This window comes from Aquarana catesbeiana, linkage group LG02 (genome assembly GCF_042186555.1).
Source record: "Aquarana catesbeiana isolate 2022-GZ linkage group LG02, ASM4218655v1, whole genome shotgun sequence".
In the NCBI taxonomy this organism is placed as follows: Eukaryota; Metazoa; Chordata; class Amphibia; order Anura; family Ranidae; genus Aquarana; species Aquarana catesbeiana.
The window spans coordinates 692,171,197-692,191,343 of NC_133325.1; the positions used below are offsets into that span (position 1 = coordinate 692,171,197).

General features: G+C 41.2%; 1 protein-coding gene across 17 annotated transcripts in view; it reads right to left on the reverse strand.

Annotated features, from left to right (window-relative positions):
* Positions 1-20,147, reverse strand: part of MYO18A (myosin XVIIIA) — a 498,725-nt gene that overhangs the window by 240,811 nt on the left and 237,767 nt on the right. For all 17 annotated transcript variants that reach the window (XM_073616822.1, XM_073616821.1, XM_073616820.1 and 14 more), the window contains 2 exons: positions 16,808-17,000; positions 14,726-14,812 (listed from right to left, as the gene is read on the reverse strand). In XM_073616822.1, the coding sequence (XP_073472923.1) occupies positions 14,726-14,812; positions 16,808-17,000 (280 nt within the window). The remainder of the gene's footprint in view (positions 1-14,725; positions 14,813-16,807; positions 17,001-20,147) is intronic.

The window sequence follows — 20,147 nt, forward strand, 5'->3', positions numbered from 1 at the left end:
TTCATAGATCCTGTTATAAAGGACACCCCTATTATTTACTATCACAGTTGAGCAAGTTTATGATCCTATTATGTTTATTATCCTATTATCATTATGATCCTAACAAAGGGTTAATATAAACGTCTGTCTGTGTGTTCATTTCACATATTTCTAACAGGCTCACAGCTGTAACTGCAAAAATCCAGATACCCCATTACATTATTTTTACAGGGCCTGTAAAGTGCTGTAATAGTGACAAGTGAAATGATGCACCTAGTGAGATCAACATCATGTGGAGGTTAGAACTGGAAACCAAAGTGACAATTTCATCTCCAATCCCTATAGTTTGAGAACTCCGAGGATATGAGCACATGTAAGAAGCTTTGGTGAAAAATACTGATGCTAAAATACTGGTAATTATGCTGAATGAGTTTTTAGATAAGACTATTTCTCCAATCCAGTCCCTAAGGTGTGTGACCTTTGACCTTCATGGCATTTGATTTCTGTTTCGCTTGAAAGATGACTACTAGACTTGGTATTGCCATTTCTTTTTTTACGCTGCAAAAAAAACTAGTATTATTTTGTTTTTTTTTGTTTTTTTTATGTATTCCCCAAAAATGCTACTTTAACAGCTTGGTGTTATTTCCTAATTATTTGCAGGTATTCTGCATGAGCAGTGAATCCTCTGTCAGCAATAGTAAACATGGGCTCACACAGAGGCTGGATTCGCACCTTTCCATGCTGATTTCACGTGTTCTTACATGTCTCATCAACACTTATGCACTTTCGTACAATGCTACTGTAACCAACAGCCTCTATAACACACGTTGATGTATCTAAAATTGGACAATGCACATCAATTTATCATATAGATATTAACTAACACCATTCAAAACAATGGCCAATTTGCACACGTCATTGATGCATATTCATGCTATAGGGTCCATTGATGACAATGGCACAGTATGAAAACACATCGTTGCTGAGAACGCACATAAAAGCACACAGAAAGGTGTAAATGAACTCAACGAAGCAGGATTTAAGGAATGCCTCGTCTTCACCCTTGCTCCTTGAAACATGGTTTCATAATCCAAAACTACACAAAGACAATATTCCCATGCGTGTGAATGTAATAAATAGCCTGGTATAGATAATAATGCGGACACCACGTCACAGAAATGCCACACCTTGCTGCCCTTTAGGACTGGGGGTGTCCTGTAGCCACTACAAAAACAAACAAATGATGGCACACCAGCCTAGTGCATTATTCCACAGCATTTATTTAATAAAAAGCAGCATAGAATATACTCACAAACATGTGTATTAAAACCGCTTTTTGAGCTACTTGTCTGTAGCCCAGTAGTCCCAGACTTGGTAGGCTCCACATTACAGGGGGACCTCACCAGGATCCTGAATGGCTGACATGTTTCGTAGGGTATAACTTCTATATCAGCTCTGTGGGATGATGCAATAGGCTGGGGTGCCCTCTTTTGTTCATTATTCAAGCTCCAAAGATAGCACTAACCGATGAGAAAATATAGGACAAGGAAAGGTAAAAATCCACAAGCCAGAAACAAACTCACATTCAGGCCAGGGGTCAAGACAGGCAGAAGAACAAGTTAAGGGCCAAGAAGAAAGTCAGGACAAAAAGCAGATAAAGCAGCAGATTCAAGGTAGGTTGGGCTCAAACTGGGGATGCACCGAATGGGTTTTTTGGTGCCGAAACCGATACCGAAAATAAATCTTCCTTGATCCCGAAAACGATAGCGAAACAACACCGATACCGAAAGTGACTGTTTTTGAAAATATTTTTATACAGGAGATGGTCAGCGACTGCAGTGATGGTACAGGAGATGATCAGAGACTGCAGAGATGGTACAGGAGATGATCAGAGACTGCGGACATGGTACAGGAGATGGTCAGAGACTGCGGACATGGTACAGGAGATGGTCAGAGACTGAGGAGATGGTACAGGAGATGGTCAGAGACTGGGGACATGGTCAGAGAGTCAGAGACTGCGGACATGATACAAGAGATCATTGCAGCCTCACCAGTGCCCGTCAGATACAGCCAGCCTGCATCCCCGGTAGTGCAGCCAGCGTGCATCCCCGGTAGTGCAGCCAGTGTTCCCGGTAGTGCAGCCAGTGTCCCCGGTAGTGCAGCCAGTGTCCCCGGTAGTGCAGCCAGTGTCCCCGGTAGTGCAGCCAGTGTCAATGGGACTGCAGCCAGTGTCCCCAGTAGTGCAGCCAGTGTCCCCAGTAGTGCAGCCAGTGTCCCCAGTAGTGCAGCCAGTGTCCCCAGTAGTGCAGCCAGTGTCCCCAGTAGTGCAGCCAGTGTCTCCAGTAGTGCAGCCAGTGTCTCCAGTAGTGCAGCCAGTGTCTCCAGTAGTGCAGCCAGTGTCTCCAGTAGTGCAGCCAGTGTCTCCAGTAGTGCAGCCAGTGTCCCCAGTAGTGCAGCCAGTGTCCCCAGTAGTGCAGCCAGTGTCCCCATTGCAGCCTGTGTCAATGGGACTGCAGCCAGTGTCCCCAGTAGTGCAGCCAGTGTCCCCAGTAGTGCAGCCAGTGTCCCCAGTAGTGCAGCCAGTGTCTCCAGTAGTGCAGCCAGTGTCTCCAGTAGTGCAGCCAGTGTCCCCAGTAGTGCAGCCAGTGTCCCCAGTAGTGCAGCCAGTGTCCCCAGTAGTGCAGCCAGTGTCCCCAGTAGTGCAGCCAGTGTCCCCAGTAGTGCAGCCAGTGTCCCCAGTAGTGCAGCCAGTGTCCCCAGTAGTGCAGCCAGTGTCCCCAGTAGTGCAGCCAGTGTCCCCAGTAGTGCAGCCAGTGAAGGGAGAGAGCTGCCGCCGCCTGTTTGATTACAGCGCCGGGAACATCACAGCTTTCATTTCAATAGCTGTGTGTTCCCCGCTGCGCGGCGTCACATACAGCCCCTCCCCCTTGTCCGGGCACTTTGATAGACAGATCACCTGTCTATCAAAGTGGCCAGACAAGGGGGAGGGGCTCTATGTGACGGCGCGCAGCGGGGAACACACAGCTATTGAAATGAAAGCTGTGATGTTCCCGGCGCTGTAATCAAACAGACAGCGGCCCCCCTGATAGGCAGCACCAGGGGCGGAGCCCTGCCCCTGCCCAGGCCCCGCCCTGTTCGGTATCGGCAAAAATTCTTTCGGCTTTTTGCCGAAAGGGCCATTTTCGGCCGAAATGTTTCGGCGGCCAAAATTTCGGTGCATCCCTTGCTCAAACCAAAGTGACAATAGGGGGGATGCCAAAGCTTACTGCATCTGGCAAAAATACTTTGTTCAGGTACAGAACACTGGAAGCATTTTATTATCTGCCCAGTTGACAGCATGCTTGTGTATAGTAGTAAATTTCAGCATACAAAAGATATGCAATTGGAGAGCAGCCAAGTCAGAAGAACAACATTTTGGCAGTATCGCACTGAAAGTAAGGCCAGCCATACACGGTTCAAATCTCGGCCAGTACCGATCCAAACCCTAACACCCCATACACACGATCAGAAATTCCATCAGAAAAAACTCGGATGGTATTTCCGATGGAATTCCGCTCAAGCTTGCCTTGCATACACATGGTCACACAAAAGTTCTCCGAACTTTCGACCGCCAAGAACGCGGTGAAGTACAACACTACGACGAGCCGAGAAAATGAATTTCAATGCTTCCGAGCATGCGTCGAATTGTTTCTGAGCATGCGTGATTTTTTGCGCGTCCGAATTGCATACAGACGAATGCATTTTTGGATAGGAATTTTTCCGACCGAAAAATAGAGAACCTGCTCTAAATCTTGTTCTTCTCATCACTGTCTTCTCCCACCGGGATTATTATCTTTGAAACTTGCATAAGAAAACAAAGATGAAGAAATAAAGCAACAAGGGTGGTGTAGCCCTTAAAACCCTATTGTCCAAGGTTACTGTATATGTGGTCTTTCAACAAATCCAGCCCAACATTTAGGTTCTCAAATTAACCTATTCTATGAACATCATTTACTGATTAAGATGACCATTTGAAACAAAATTGATCCTTGATTCTAAGTCCTCTGTGTATTGCCGCAGAAGGCGCCTCTTTGTAAAGGCTCATTCCATATAGTACTCCATTCCCACTCAGCATACAGAGGGTCTCCAGGATATGCATTAAATTCAAAATGACCTGTTTAGACAAACATGTTAAAATAGTAAGAAACCCTCAGCATTTAGCTTGAAGGAGGGAAGAGCAGGGGAGTTCCTTTCCATTTTAGATTATGGAGCTGTGTGTTTCCATTGATGCACAGTGTAGGGAGAGACAATTCTAGTCTCTGCATGCAAGGGTGGCTCCACAGGATGCTGCAAGAGAATGGAGCCACCCGGTACAGGAAACCTGGGGCAGTGGTCATGGCAATAAATTGGAACATAGGCAAGAATTAAGAGATCAAGAAGATGAACATTCAGTAATTGATTAAATCAACTTCTAAAAGTGCTTTAAAAAGTAGAGGGTTTAATTAAAGTGGTTGTAAACCCTCACATATACCCAGTGAAGTTGCACCGGTCTATCAGCAGCCTTCTCCACTCTACATCTGTTCAAAGTCCAGAATTCAAACTGCTTGTCTGAGCGTTCAGAAAAAAGGGGTGGAGAGCTGAAGATACACACACAGGAACAGAGCTGAGGCTTATAATCAGCTGGAGCTCCCTTCCCTGTCACCATTTTTCTCTTGGTGTCAGGAAAACTTGTCAGAATTGATTCATGCTGATAGCAGAGGAACGAAGCAACAGACAGAAATGACACTTAGTGTTCTTAATTGAGACAAGCACACACACTAGAGGGATATGCTTTGTTCATATTTAATGTCTGAAGCTTACAACCACTTTAATGTGTGTAAATGTCCAATTCCTTAGAGAAAACGCTGACCCTTTGGCTTCAATTAAGTTCACCTAGAACAAATCTGTATTAAACGACTTCTGACTTTACTGATGTGTTTACCTATTCTGGCTCAGTGACTCAGAAAATATCGAAACCAGTAGTCTGTAGTAGTAATAGCCCTTTGGGCTCATTTACACTTGCTTCGGCTTTAACACACATTAACGGCTAGTTTACACTTGCTTCAAAACAGGCTTTGTTAAAGCTCTCTGAATGCTAGTCAAAGCTCCTGTCACCAAATAAAATAGTTAGCTTACAGTTCTGTTTACACCCTGCTTTTGCTTTGTTTCGACTCCGCTTCAAAAATGATACCCCATGTAGCTTTAATGGTGCTTCAAAGCGTCTTCAAAGCCTCCATAGAAGTCTATGGCAAAGCTTGTTTGAAGCCCCACCGAAGCCTCATCAAAGCCCCACCAAAGCCCCACCAAAGCTCCATCAAAGCCCCAAGGAAAAGCAAGGTGTAAATAGGACTGTAAGCTTTTATTTATTTAGTGATGGGGTCTTTGACTGGCGTTCAGAGAGCTTTAACAAAGCGTATCCGAAGCCATGTTTTGAAGCAAGTGTAAACTAGCCCTTAAGGAAACCTGTACTGAGAAAACTAGAACAAGCATGCAACCAGTGACGGAAAAGTCAGAACAATGACTTGGTTTGGAAAAATGTTTTGTATGGAAAAAAACCACTACAACAACTTGTTTAACAGTTCGCATAAAGGGTGATTTTACATTTATTGACAGCAGGCCTCATAAGCACAGCAAATGCTTCATTCAAAACCAGCATCTTTTCTCAAGTATATGTGCTTCTAGTAATCTCTCCCTATATACACTTATACTAGTGCCTCTTCATATTTATTTTACACAAAATGACAAGCCTTAACTCCACTTACATTTGCCCCAACAAAAGTTGTACTTTTGCAAACCAACAACAGATACAGCTCTTCTTTGATCTCTAAATGACCGAGCATGTACAGAGATATGGGCTGAGCACACAAACTAGAGGAAGGCGCCGTGTCTTCCAATTTTGTTCAAACAGGTCAAGGATGCTGTGCTGAGGGATGTAAAAATAAAGTGTTCCCCTTGAAGGCAAATGCCATATTTGGAATCTTTCCTGACGCTCTACTCTCATTAGAAGATTTATCTGCAGGCTGCCAGAGAATGAAAGAGAAGTTTACCTGACCCTGCTAATCTCCCCAGAGGAACAACGCTTCATGAGGCGCTCTTTCTTCCTGCGCCCTTGTGAAGGTGCATTTACAGCTTCCTTTTCCTTTCTCTGTCATTGTTGCCTTTTAAGAAGGGTTAAAATACCTCTTTATTTAGAGGCCTGATGGAATAAATACCATATAAATTAAATATAAGGAGGTCATGAATCATTTATGAAGCCACAATAAACTCTCCAGGGCGAAAAATGCTTTACTGCTCCCTACCTCTGCCGTGGCTGCATAACCTGCCAGTTCTGAGCATATGGGTATTTATGAACTGCTTTGAAATGCGGCTTCTTAAAGCCTCAGCCACAGACATTTATTGTCAACGTTTTTTATGAGTCATGCGGCTGCTGTCACATTCTATTAAACTTTGCAAGTATTTCTGTTACTTTTCCTATTAATGTGGATCTTGAGTTAAGCAAAGCAGCAAGGAGAGAAGGGGGAAAAAAACACATTTTCAAGAGCATCTGCAAGTCAGAAAGATCCACTCGTCGCCATTTTATGCCTAATAAAGTTGAGAGCTGGATGGAATTGCATCAAGCAGAATAAAAGAACCTCTCAATATTAAAAACAATAAAAGAGTAAATAGGACAAAAGAATGTATAGACAGATAGAGAGGCAGCTAGATAGCTCAGCATACATAAAACAGAACCATTTCCTTCTTAGACTATGGGTAGGTGTAGAAGGCCATTTATAAGCAATAGTGGATAAACTCCAACATGAGATATATATCAATATATGATATATGATATAGATATATATCTATATTTATTCTATCGACACATATACACACACACACACACACACACACACACACACACACACACACACACACACACACACCTACATACAAACAGACTTTATCTAACTCAACTGCCAACAAATAAAAGGCTAGCCATAGACGGAGCGATTTTCTTTCCTACAACTACAGGTTGCAAGAAAGAAAATTGCTTAATTCATCAACACAGTCAGCGTTGATGGGGTAATCTCTCCTGCGGAGCCATTGTGTTCTGCCAATGGGGTGGCAGGGGAAGCGGTCCCCGCTGGGAGAACATGATTGCCACAGCCGCTAGCTAACAGGCTGGTTGTGCTCAAGTTGATCGATCAATGTGGTTACATTCAGCCTACCCATATATGGTCGAATCACGGCCGGTTACTGCTGAACCGGCTGAAATTTGAACCATCTGTGGCTGACTTTAGACAGGGATAGACAGATAGATAGACAGACAGACAGACAGACAGACAGAACTAAAAAAACATATGCACAAAACCCTTTAACCTGCAGCTACTGTTAATGTGTTCTGTTAATGATGAACTTTACCCCTACCCCCAAATATTTCCAGCATACTGCACCTTGCGGCCATAATCAAATATATTGTGCGTGTATAGATGCACTGTATTAATCAAGATGACACGGATGCCTCAACTGTTGTATGCACTACACAATTCCCCAATTTGTATAGACAATGGTTCCAGAAGATTGATATCATATTTAGAGAACTGATCTGGGAAAAAAAAAACTGTCAAGGATACGGGTACGTACTTTACAATTGCCAAAAGATAGGGGGGGATTGGCAATTCCACATCCATGGTGCTATTTTTTGGCATCACAGTTGCAGCATTTTGAAAGGATGTAACAACTTATCTGAATACAATCCAACTAGGGATATATTGTTATTGGGCACGTGTCATGTCAGTTTGATAGAGGCCTTGGAGGCTGATTTTTTTTCAATTAAATATCCTTCCCCTTTTAATGTTAAAGAAATTATGGAAAGTGGTTAAAGAAATATTAGAGTATCAGGGATTTACAGAATTTTCACCATTATGGAAAATAAGCATTTACAGGAACTATCCAACGTGGAGAAGAGTAGGGATTGGGAGAGGTGTGGACTTACCCACCTCTCAATTATATAAGCTGGGTGTATTCAAGTCATTTTCGGAATTGAAGGACGATTATGGTATATCAAACCAGCGCTTTTTTAAATATCTACAAGTTAGACACTCCATGAGGATTCAATTTAACCGCTTCCCGACCGCCTCACGCAGATATACTGCGGCAGAAGGGCATGTACAGGCAGATTAACGTACCAGTATGTTGCCCTTTAAGAGGCGGCTCGCATGCACGCCCGCCGAGAGCTCCATGACCGGGATCGCGGGTCCCGCGGACTTGATGTCCGCGGGCATACCCACGATCGTCTCACAGTGAGGAAGAACGGGGAGATGCTAATGTAAACAAGCATCTACCCGTTCTGCCTAATGACACTGACACTGATCACACTCCCTGTAATCGGGAACGTTGATCAGTGATGTGTCACACATAGCCCCTCCCCCCACAGTTAGAATCACTCCCTAGGACACACTTAACCCCTACAGCGCCACTTAGTGGTTAACCCCTACACTGCCAGTGACATTTTTATAGTAATCAATGCAATTTTATAGCATAATGTCGCAGTCAGGATAAAAATCGCTGATCGCCGCCATTACTAGTAAAAAAAAAAAAAAAAAAAAAAAAAAAACAACAATAAAAATGCCATAAAACTATCCCTATTTTGTAGACGCTATAACTTTTGCGCAAATCAATAAACGCTTATTCGATTTTTTTTACCAAAAATATGTAGAATAATACGTATCGGCCTAAACTGAGGGGGAAAAAAGGTTTTTTTATATATTTTGTGGGGATATTTATTATAGCAAAAATTTAAAAAAGAATGTGTTTTTTTCAAAATTGTCGCTATTTTTTTGTTTATAAACAAAAAAAATAAAAACCGCAGAGGTGATCAAATATCACCAAAAGAAAGCTCTATTTGTGGAAAAAAAAAAGACATCAATTTTGTTTGGGAGCCACGTCGCACGACCACGCAATTTTCAGTTAAAGCGACGCAGTGCCGAAAAAAGTGCTCTGGTCAGGAAGGGGGTAAATTCTTCCGGGGCTGAAGTGGTTAAAGAGAAACCACCAGAATGGAGTGAAGCAAATTTCCTTTGGAAAATAATTGATACTGATGTATCTAGAGGTTTGATCTCATTTATATATGATAGTATTTGTGACAGTGATAAAGGGAAATGAGGAGCTCCCTTGTAGGAGGGGTTGGGAGGAAGACCTGGGTGACATATCAAACGAACAATGGAGGCATATTTTGGAGATAGGCCCATTAAGCACTATGTCACCATTACAATCAGTGTCCCACTTGATGTTACTACATAGAGCATACAAAACACCTCAGAAACTATTTTTTTATGGGTGGAGGATAGATGCTAAATGTCCAAGATGCAGAGACCCAAAGGGAGATTTAGCTCACATGATGTGGAGGTGCCCCAAATTGAATAGATACTGGAGTGAGGTTGTGGATAAAATAAATATTTGGAGTATCTCTCGGTTTGGACCCTAAAATATGCTTGTTGAGCTGTATGGAGAAAAATAGGAGTATAGGGGGGAAACAAATAGCAATAATTAGATGTCTTTTTCTTGCACGGAAATTGATAGCAAGAAGATGGCTGACAATGAGTCCACCAACCTGGATAGAATGGGAGGAGGAGGTTAACAAAACAATAAGAATGGAAGGATTTATATAATTTCTATAGCAAAAGGGGGAAAGTCAAAATGTTTAAAGTGGTTGTATAGTCTATTTTTTAACTTTTACCTACAGGTAAGCCTATAATAAGGCTTACCTGTAGGTAAAAAAAAAAAAAAAAACTCCTAAACCTGTACAGTTTAGGAGATATTCCCCTTGCTATGAGCCGCTGACTGCAGCGGCGCATTCGCACAGGGGATTCTCGGCTGAAGGCCCGGCAGCTGCCGGACCTTGCAGGGAAAGAAATCTCCTGCGCGCATGCGTGGGAGTGACGACATCGCGGCTCCAGCCACTCACAGCGCTGGAGCCACGATACCCGGAAGACACGCCGAGGCAACATGTCAGCTACCTCGGCGTGGACCAGGTAAGATACCGACGCCTCGTTCTAAGGTAAGTATTTCATAATGAGCTGGTATGCGGTGCATACTAGCTCATTATGCATTTTGCCTTACAGGGGTAAAAAAAAAAAAAAAAAAAAAGAAAAAAGAAAAATGTCAGCGGGTATACAACTGCTTTAAGAAAATATGGGAAGGCTGGATGAGAGGATAAGGGAATGAAATGTTATAAAATTAAGGATAAAGTGGTCCCCTCTCCTGCAGATACCAAGATTAGTTTTTTTTTGTTTTTTGGGTTTTTATTTTCCCTTCGTTTTGCTTCCTTAAATGTATATGTTATATAAACCGATATATTATGTCAATTTCGATATAAAAGTGAGGGGTGAACCGAAGGGTATTATGCAAACTTAGGGGGGGTTTGTTAAATGTTGGTAGGGTGGGTGCAAAGAGTAGGTGTGGGATGTATAAATGTAGATTTGTGTTTTGTCTTTTTATACGAATAAAAATTAGCTTCATCGGTAGATGCACTGTAGCTTTCTGCCATTTAGAACCTGGCAGAGATCTGTGCATACACATCACTGGTTTCTGGTATCTGGGACCTTGGAAAATCCTGCATTGTGTGTACAATTGCCCAGGAATACCAAACACATGCACAGGCATGCTATGCTGCAGGTTTCTGGCAGCTCACAAATACCTGGCAGAGAGGTTGAGTGGAATCCCCCTCAGTAGAACATCACCTTCTGGGATGTGTGACATGGACCCTACATCATTCTCACCTAGGCGGGAAAGCAGGAAGTGCTGTGCTACAGCACAAATAAAGAAAATAAACCTTCCCAACATGAGGAAACCTCCCTCAGTTATCTAAGAGAAAGGGGTGAGGTGCCAGGACAGTAAAAGCTCTTTCAATGGGTAAAGGTCTGCTTTAAACAATCTAAGGAAAGAGGCAAGGTAAGTGAACTGTGGGAAAGAGTGAACATCAAATTTTGTAGATTTTAGGTACAGTACTCTACGTTATGTTAAAAGTCCCTAGCTGGAAAATCTAAAAAAATCTGAATTCTTTTTATGTGTGTTTTGGTGCATTAGGCTTAATGCATGAATAGAAAACAGAGAAATGTTGAAGCAATTTCCTGAAGACATTCCCCTGAGAACACAGGGCCACTGAATCTATGACATTTATGAGTCATGAAAACGGGAACGAGTACACTTTCATCTTTATTCCTCTAACCTCGCCTAAGCCTCAGTAATACCTTCTGTTCCTCTAGGAGACCTTGATAGTCTATTACCAGTGATAAGCAACCTGTGACTTATGGTTTCTGTTTATTGCTAACTGAGCATTACCCATACTACAGGCAGAAGCATTGCAAAATCTTATGTTAACTCTTGTGCACATTTGTTCATATTCTATGTATTTCCAGCATTTTACAAAAAGTTTTATTCAACTTTAAAATGCAATATAAACTATGTACACTCAGATTTGAGAAGAGCATAACAGTTTGTGAGTGTACATAAACATGTGCATTTTGTTTTATAGCCTGTAAAATTATAATATATATACATACATAAATACCTACCTAGTATATTAAAGTGGATGTAAACCCGAAATTTAATTTTTAAATTTTTTTTTTTTTTTAATGTCATATTGTAGAGTATAAGATTTCCTATCATTTGAGCCCAGTCTTGACAGCGTTAATCCATCTCTGAGCAATCCTCTTTTATTGTTCAGTGAGAAAATTCTTGACAAAATGAGGAAAACTTTGTCAAATACGCCCCCTTGCTGTGAGTGACAGGTGATTTACATATCTCGTGCACCAGCCTAAGTAAGACACAGGCAGTATTTTATAATTCCCTCCCACTCCTTTCTTCTGCTACTCTGCCAGGATTGGCTGTTCCACATAATCTCAGCCCTGGCTGCAGACATTCCACTGGTCTGATGGGGGGGGGGGGGGGGGGGGTTGCTGCTGGACACAGCTATAATATATATATATTTATTTATTATACTGTATAAAGCTGTGTCCAGCAGCAACCCCCCCCCATAAATGACATTTCCGTCCTTTCCTCCGCTCTCCATCCTGACAGAGCCCGCTGGAATGGAGGGGAGCCGGCTGCGGGGGATGGAGGAGGAAGACACAGTGGGCGGATAAGGACAGGAGGGGGGCCAGAGAAGAAGGGGAGGTGGTGGTGGTGGAGAGAACACATCAGACGCTGGAGGAGGAGGACACAAGGGACAGTCGGGGGTGATCAGTGCAGCGGAGGGACAGCCGTGAGCACCGATCTCCCTGCATGGAGTTTGATCAGCTGCTTCTCCTTCTCTGCCTCCTCAGGGGGATCCGTGCTCACAGCTGTCCCCGCTGCACCGATCATCTCCGACTGTCACTGGACAGTGACAGGAGCCATGAGCGCGCTCTTCCCCTGTGCGTGCACTTTTCACTCCGGCCAGGCGCGAGTGTAGAGGTGGGCGGGGAGTCTGGTGATGTCATGACTCCACCCACCGAGCGCCGTACAACGGACCCGCCCACTCCGGCGTTTTTGGGGGCTGCAAACAGACAGAGGGGAGACATTTGAAAGGTAAGGATACATGCAGGAGGCATGTATATCCTTATAGATCACCCCTATGGCAGTACTTAAAAAAAGATGGGAGTGGGTTTACATCCACTTTAATTGTTTTGCAAAAAAGTATATATATATATATATATATATATATATATATATATATATATATATATATATATATATATATATATATATATATAGGGGGGGAGAGAGAGAGAGAGAGAGAGAGAGAGAGAGAGAGAGAGAGAGAGAGAGAGAGAGAGAGAGAGAGAGAGAGAGATACAGTATATTGTAGATATATAGATGTTATCACTACAGCTCAAATCTCTTAAGTCTCAAGCTGTCCTTATGCATTACGCATGAACGTTGTATCTTAGGTGGCCTTGTCATCACCCTGAGCAGAGCAGAAAATTGTCGTTCAAACACTGACTCCGATCAATCAGATGCAGTAACTCTTTTGGTATTTTGATAGACAGTGGCTCTAGATGTCAGAATATAAAGTTTGCTTAGGGAGACACCTCCATCCACGCTGTCTAGCGTGGAGGAATCCATTGGATTTTTGCTAGCGCTACCCACAGACTGAATAACAAAATCTATATGTGCATGGATGGCCAGTTTCAGTCTCTTGCAGCAGGAAAACATGTATCTACTTTATTGATAATTAAAGGAGAGGTTCACCTTTGTACAAAAAATAATAAATGCACATCTTTTTGCAGGTAAAAAAATGTGCATTTATTATTTTTGTATTAGAACCCTGTAAAGCATTACACCAGCGATCAGGAGATCGCTGATGCCATGCAGGTCTCCTGCACACGTCAATGGTATCTGTTTACCCATAGATCCCATACAGATAAGCTGAGCCTCACTGACAGGAAGACTCAATGAACTACCACAGTGCTCCACAGCGCCATGGTAGTTCTTTGAGAACTACAAGCCGAAAGCCGCTAAGGATGTCGGGTCTTGTAGTTCATGGACACAGAGCTCAGTGTGTGAATGACGCGGCCGTGTGGGCGGAGCCCCACATAGCCACACTGCTTTTAAAAAGTGACAGCTATTATGGGGAACTTCTCCCCGTACTGCTGCCAGGGGGGGGGCAGTGGGCTGCAGCTTCAGCACTGGGAACATATTAAAATTAGGTGGAACATGTAACATGTTCTCAAGAGGTGAACTTATCCTTTAACAGGTCTGTAAATTGGAGCTTGCGGGGAATATTTAGTGCACATATAAGTTACAAAGCTTTTTACCTGCGTTTATCTCTCATGAATGATTGGTTTCAAAACCTCTGGAATCAAGTGAATGACAAAAGTACAGCAGACCCTTGTGACAAATAGGGGGTGATATACTAAAATTGGAGTGTGCAAAATCTAGTACAGCCGTGCATGCAGCTTCTAACTTCAGCTTGTACAATTGAGCTTTAACAATAAATACTTGGAAGCCGATTGGTTTCTATACAAAGTTACACCATATTTTGCACTCTGCAGTTTTAGTATATCAATCCCATGCTGTGGAATGCTCACGTACAAGTCTGGGAGAAAGCAACAGAGGGATTGGTGCATGCGATATCTTCTATGTGATCACTACAACAGTCATGAGTGGGTACAGTAGAACTTTGGTACCAGAGATAAAATCTCATAATGGTGCTAGACTTTCTTGGGAAGTTTAAAAAAAAATTAAAAAATTGTTATGTAAAACATACTACTACACAGGAAAAGCTGCTGAAATGCCAAGAGGGCATAGGCTTTACAAGGTGAGCTCACCCAGAATGAATAAAAAAACCCAGATTTAATCAAAAAACTATTGATTACTTACAAATTCTAAGTCTTCCACCTGCTGTGACCTTGATGAGAGGGACTCACCCTTCATTTCTGTTTTCAGAGTACTAAAAACTGCAGCAAAAAAAAAAAAAAAAAAGACTCTTCTTGCCACCCCACTTACCCATAGCTGAAATCCCTTGGATTCATCATTTAATTATGCAATACAGTATATATAAAAGCATAATTCACAAGTCTAATGCTGTGTACTGTGCAGGTATTAAAAATATTACACAATAAAAAAAAAAAAAAAAAAAAAATTTCATTGGGCACAATTACTTAAACAACACAAACATGTTATACATACAAAATGTAAATTGCCATGACAGTATCCATTTAACAGTCATGGGAGCAGTGGTCCTTATGGTACCCCCTGCCTTGCTTACCAGTGATTGATGCGAAGCTTGGTCTACAGCAGCTACTGAGCCAGATGTACTGGACTCTATTTCATCTAAAGCAAGCTCTATATTTTCCTAGAGGGGACAGATGAGTGATTAGTATTCATGAGACTAAGATTTAAGTTATGACATCATTAGAGATCAGTTCGTTAGTCTATACATTTATATAATGGTGCACGGGGTTCCATGCAACATGCCTGTTTTTCATATTCATTCTATACTATTTATCCCACGTCTATGTACAAAAAAAGTGTGGCTTCAAATACATAATAATAAAAAATAATGCCAAGGGCATTAAAGGATCCAAACACATAAAAAAAAAAAAAAAAAGCTGAACTGGGTGGGATACAGTATTTGAACACAACAGTGATTATAAGTGAATTTTGAAGCAGTGAGCGTCTAATTGGGCAGTCAAATACAACACGTTAATGATTATTTCAGGACTCGGGGTTTAAGTTCAAACAGGCTGCCTCAGGAACCCCTTACACCAGATCATCCAACCAATTATGTTTAATTTAAGGTTCCGCTACAGCAGTACATCTATCAGACAGAATATGAAATAAGATCTACATAATTAGGTCATCATTAACTTTAAAACTAATGAGAAGTAATTACAAGGAGATGGCAAGAAAAAAAACTAAAGGATTGAAGAGGGACGGCTTGAACAGATGAAGTTGGTAACAAGGGTATTTGAACATCAACTACAACTGTGCCACATCCAGGAGGTACACTAGTATTCCAAGGTGCTTTGATCTCTAGAACAATGGCTATTTTGTAAATGAAAAACTACAGACTAATCATAGAAATGGTGAAGCTCCGTACAAAAAAAAACTAAAAAAATTCAGGTCATACATTCTGAAAGCCAGTTAAATAATTGTTGAAATTAGTAAATATATACAGTATGATGGAACCAACTATTACCTAGGTTTGTTATAGAAAAACAAATAGCGAACACTATAAAATAAGGGCAAATTTAGGGCACGTAAGCAATTTGAAGGGCGACATAGGAATTTGTTTTCTCTATTGCAGAGCCATGTTCTATTTCACACAACCTTTATGGACTACTTGGTAGGGTACCTCCCTGATATTCTGTCTAATAGTTAGAAAGATGTGTAATAAATGGCAACAGAATATTCAGTGACGTGACCATTTATAGAAGAAACTCTATTTTTATTCGGGATATAGTACTTGAAATGTCTAATGTCTAACTGTGGTGATGGGTGGTGATGGTGACTGTGATGGGGTACTCCTTTTTAAAAATAAAGCAACAGGTAAAACATAGAAGAGAAAATGACATTTCTTTTGAGGCCATCCAGCAGTACAGTAAAACACATAATGGGGTGCATTTATAAAGCAGTGAGTCTGACATTCACCAAACATCCTCTGCAGGTGAATCTTCCAGATCTATGCGTCTTAAATGACAGTGATTGATTTTCAACCAGAGAATGTTTAATGACAATCATATATTTTGCTTTATAAAACAGACCCAATAGTATATATTTTTTTTATTTGAAATTATAAATGAAGATGACTAAATTTAAAAAAATTTAAAGCAGAACTCCATGCAAAACTTTTTTTTAGTGTTGGATATGATGGGGAAAAATTATAACCGCTACAGTTTTTAATGTTGTTCCATTTGGGGTAAACCTCCCATTCAGTTGCATCAGAGACAGGGATAAAGGAGGATCTCTCCAACAGGGACACAGATAACAACACAAATACTTTATTAGAGAGGGAAAGGAATAAAACATCTAAGGTTTTTTGCTGCCGCCTGTGTCCCCACTAAGATTTCCTTACTTCCTCTTGCGTCGCCAGAACGGGAAATGGTGAGAAAACTTGCCAACAGGGCACACACAGCGAAAAATAAAATAAAAACCCAAGAGATTTTATTCCTCCCTTCCTCCACATCAAACACAGAAAAAAACTTTTGACTGAAGTTCTGCAATTCATATGTCAATTGTAGTACTGTTATGGCAAAAAAGGCATTTTACGAATACTTCACAAATGCTAACAGAACATTCCGTTTAGACCTCCAGGAGAGTCGAACATCCAAATATCCATTTATAATACCTCCTTGTAACGCTCTAATTCCTGTGCAAAGGTTTTCTCATGGAAAAGGGCCTGCAGTCTCTCCTGTGCATAGTTATGGCAAAGTTCCTCAAAGGTAGCAGCTCGCCCTTGTTTCACCAGCTCTGGATTCTGAAAGCCGGGGGTGTCCACAATCATAATCGAGCAAAGGGAGTGCTGGCTAGATTTCAAGGCTCTGCCAAAACAACAAAAGAAAATTCTCTGTAAAGGATTTGAGATGGAATTATAGAATTGGATAAATAGCCTGCGTATACAATTCTCAAGCTGGCAGGCATCCACTGAGGATATTATCAGCTCATTTCAGTAAGAATAATAAGCATTAGCTGCTGCATATTCATTCATGCCACCTATCAACAATACACTTAATAACAATAAGAAGAAGGAAACGGCAAAACTCCTCCAAGTACTGCATATTTTTAATAGTTGAAGGCAGTGTATAGAGCAAAGCACTAAATAAACTTGCTGCTGTGCCAGCCAGTAAAAGCCTCATCCAGCATTTAAACTGCACACAGAGAAGAAGGGCGGAAGTGCAGCTATGAACAGGAGGACATAAATAACTTTTAGCGTGCATAGCAGAGCAATGCTACCCTATGCACTGCGGAAGAACCCCGAGCACTATGAATCTTGCTCCAATAAGCTCTGGAGCAAGGATTCAACTGCTGCAGAAAGAAAGCAAATAAAATGATTTATATAACCACTAAGTTATGATTAACCATTGCAGATAGCTTGTTCGGTATTCACATGAGGGTTCTAAAATGGAACTAAACGTTAAAAGAAAAAAAAAAAAAAAAAAAAAAAAAAAAAAGAGTTAGAGCTTTGAATGTCTCTTCTACCATAAACGCCTACCTTCCCCATAGCATTTTTTTTTTTGTACACTGCCATGCACACAGCACAGAATGCAATTTACATTCCTAGCCCATTCCCGGCATCTGCAAGATGCAGAAAATGGAGTCAGATGATGTAACTATCAAAGGCTGCTCAATGGCTATAGGGAAAACACTAAGCTGCAAGAAGATAGCAGAGAGAAGATAAGAAAGCAGCAGTAGGGGTCATGGAGCAGTGAGCTATCTGTATTGGTGGAGGGAAGATTTCACTATAATGTATGCGATATGCGTTGTATTGCACGCTATGGAAAAAGCTGCTGACCCATAACCTTGGTACAGTTCCTTTTTAAACACATATTTGAAAAAAAAAAAAAAAAAAAAAAGGGGGGGGAGTTACATTTTACAATCAGCATTCTGTACATGTTGCAACATATTTGATGGTGAACGCGCTGGACTGAGTAAATCTGTTGCTGGTCCTGGATAGATGGTTATTTGGGGGAACGGAAGGATTGCTTCCAGTAGGAATGTGCCCAATGGTGGAAATAGGTCATAAGTCCTCTTAAGTACTGGGCAGCTGCCTTTTTTGGTACGTCCTTAAGGCCTTAAATTTTCTGTCCATGCAACCACAGCTGTCACACCGCCAGCCTGCCTTCAGAAAACCTTATAAATACGCATTGCCTGGGATTTACCCCCAGTCATCTAGCATGCTGCAAGAGCCCTGAAGAAGGGAGAATCCTTTCACAAATTTGCCTGTGCCCATTGACTACATAACTTTCTTTTTATAAAGAAGTCCCCAGTAATGGGAAGCAAGCTACTTGGTCAGTATGGGGAGTCAACGGTCTTGGTCAAGAAAGCAGCTATAGCAAATCTTGTGATTTAGGACAAACAGAATAACTAGGATTACAAAGAATAACCCAAAGTTGAAAGGCTAGTTATATTTTATTATTAAATACAATTCTGGTTTCTCAGTGTGGGTGTATAGACTTATATATATATATATACATATATATTTTCTTTTAGGCTTAACTTCATTTCATTTTCATCACATTAGACAATGCCTAAATTTTTGGATACTGACAATGACAATGCGTTTATAGATAAACAAATGCTCGTCTGATATCCTATATTGTATTCTATGCACTATGGATGTAATTATTACTGAATTTTGTGAACTATCAATAAACTTTACCCTTAAAAAAAAAAAAAAAATCCCCAACAATTCCATACATATTAGGGCTCTTGCACACAGGTGCCAAAAACACAATTTTAGGCTTTTTTTTTTTTTACGGATCTGAATGTAGCCGATTGCTTTCAATAGGCATTTACACACAGACATGTAATGATCAGTAAACTAATGTTGCATTTAGATTAGTTAAAAAAAAAAAACTTGCATTACTGTGGAGTACTTTACACACAAATACACATAGCTAGAAGATTTTGAAGGTTCTTTTGCACAGGAACCTTCTGCCAGGAAGATCTATTGCTCATAAATCAGTACTGTATGCAAGGACCCTTAATTTAAAGGCACATTTACTACAGCCAAGAATCTGGTCAGCATCACAAACACCATATCCAAGGAAGAAAACCCCCTAACACTAACAGACAAATAATGTTTTTATTTCTAAAAAGAACTTAACTAAATTGTAATTTAAAAAAGGATTATAAGTATCAGATTTGAATGCTGGAAAATTATAAAAATTAAACGTTTATCTAAACCCAGAAACAAAACTTGAAGAATATATTGAAGGGCTGCATTTGTTTTCCTTTTTTATGCTTCTTCCCTTCATTTTTACCTGGTGACCCTGCAGATAACACACTTCCTGCCCCTGGGTGGCTATGCTTACTCACTCCATTGTATTTCCATGGTTGCCACCCAGACTGGACTTCAAACAAGCCCTCTTCTCTTTATCTCAACTACATGGAGGGGATTCATACTTTACAGATGGAAGATAATATGTATTGTGCATTCACTTTAGCACACTGCGTTTCTGCCAAGAATACGTTTTTTCTGTACTTGCTAAAAAAAAAAAAAAAAAAAAAAAAAAAAAACTTGAAAAATTAAAGTTAATTCAGCCACCACATGTAAGGACTGGTGCCCATCGTTGGTGTCAATGGAAGGAATGCTGCTGGAAGGAATGCTGCTGCCCCATCGTTGGTGTCAATGGAAGGAATTCTGCCCCATTGTTGGTGTCAATGGAAGGAATTCTGCCTCATTGTTGGTGTCAATGGATGGAATAGTGCTCCAAGGGCTAGAAAGGGCAAGCAAGGGGCCACATCCGGCCCCCAGGCCACAGTTTGGAGACCGCTGCATTAGATGATTAAAAGTGATTGTTATTTAAGAAAAAAAATAAATCCTAGATTTAAAAACATGTTATACTTCCCTACTCTGTGCAATGGTTATGCTGATCCTTTTCTTCTCGGGTCCCCTGCCAGAGCTCCTGGTCCCCCCCCCCCCCCCCCACTGCTGAGTGCCCCCATAGCAAGCTGCTTTCTATGGG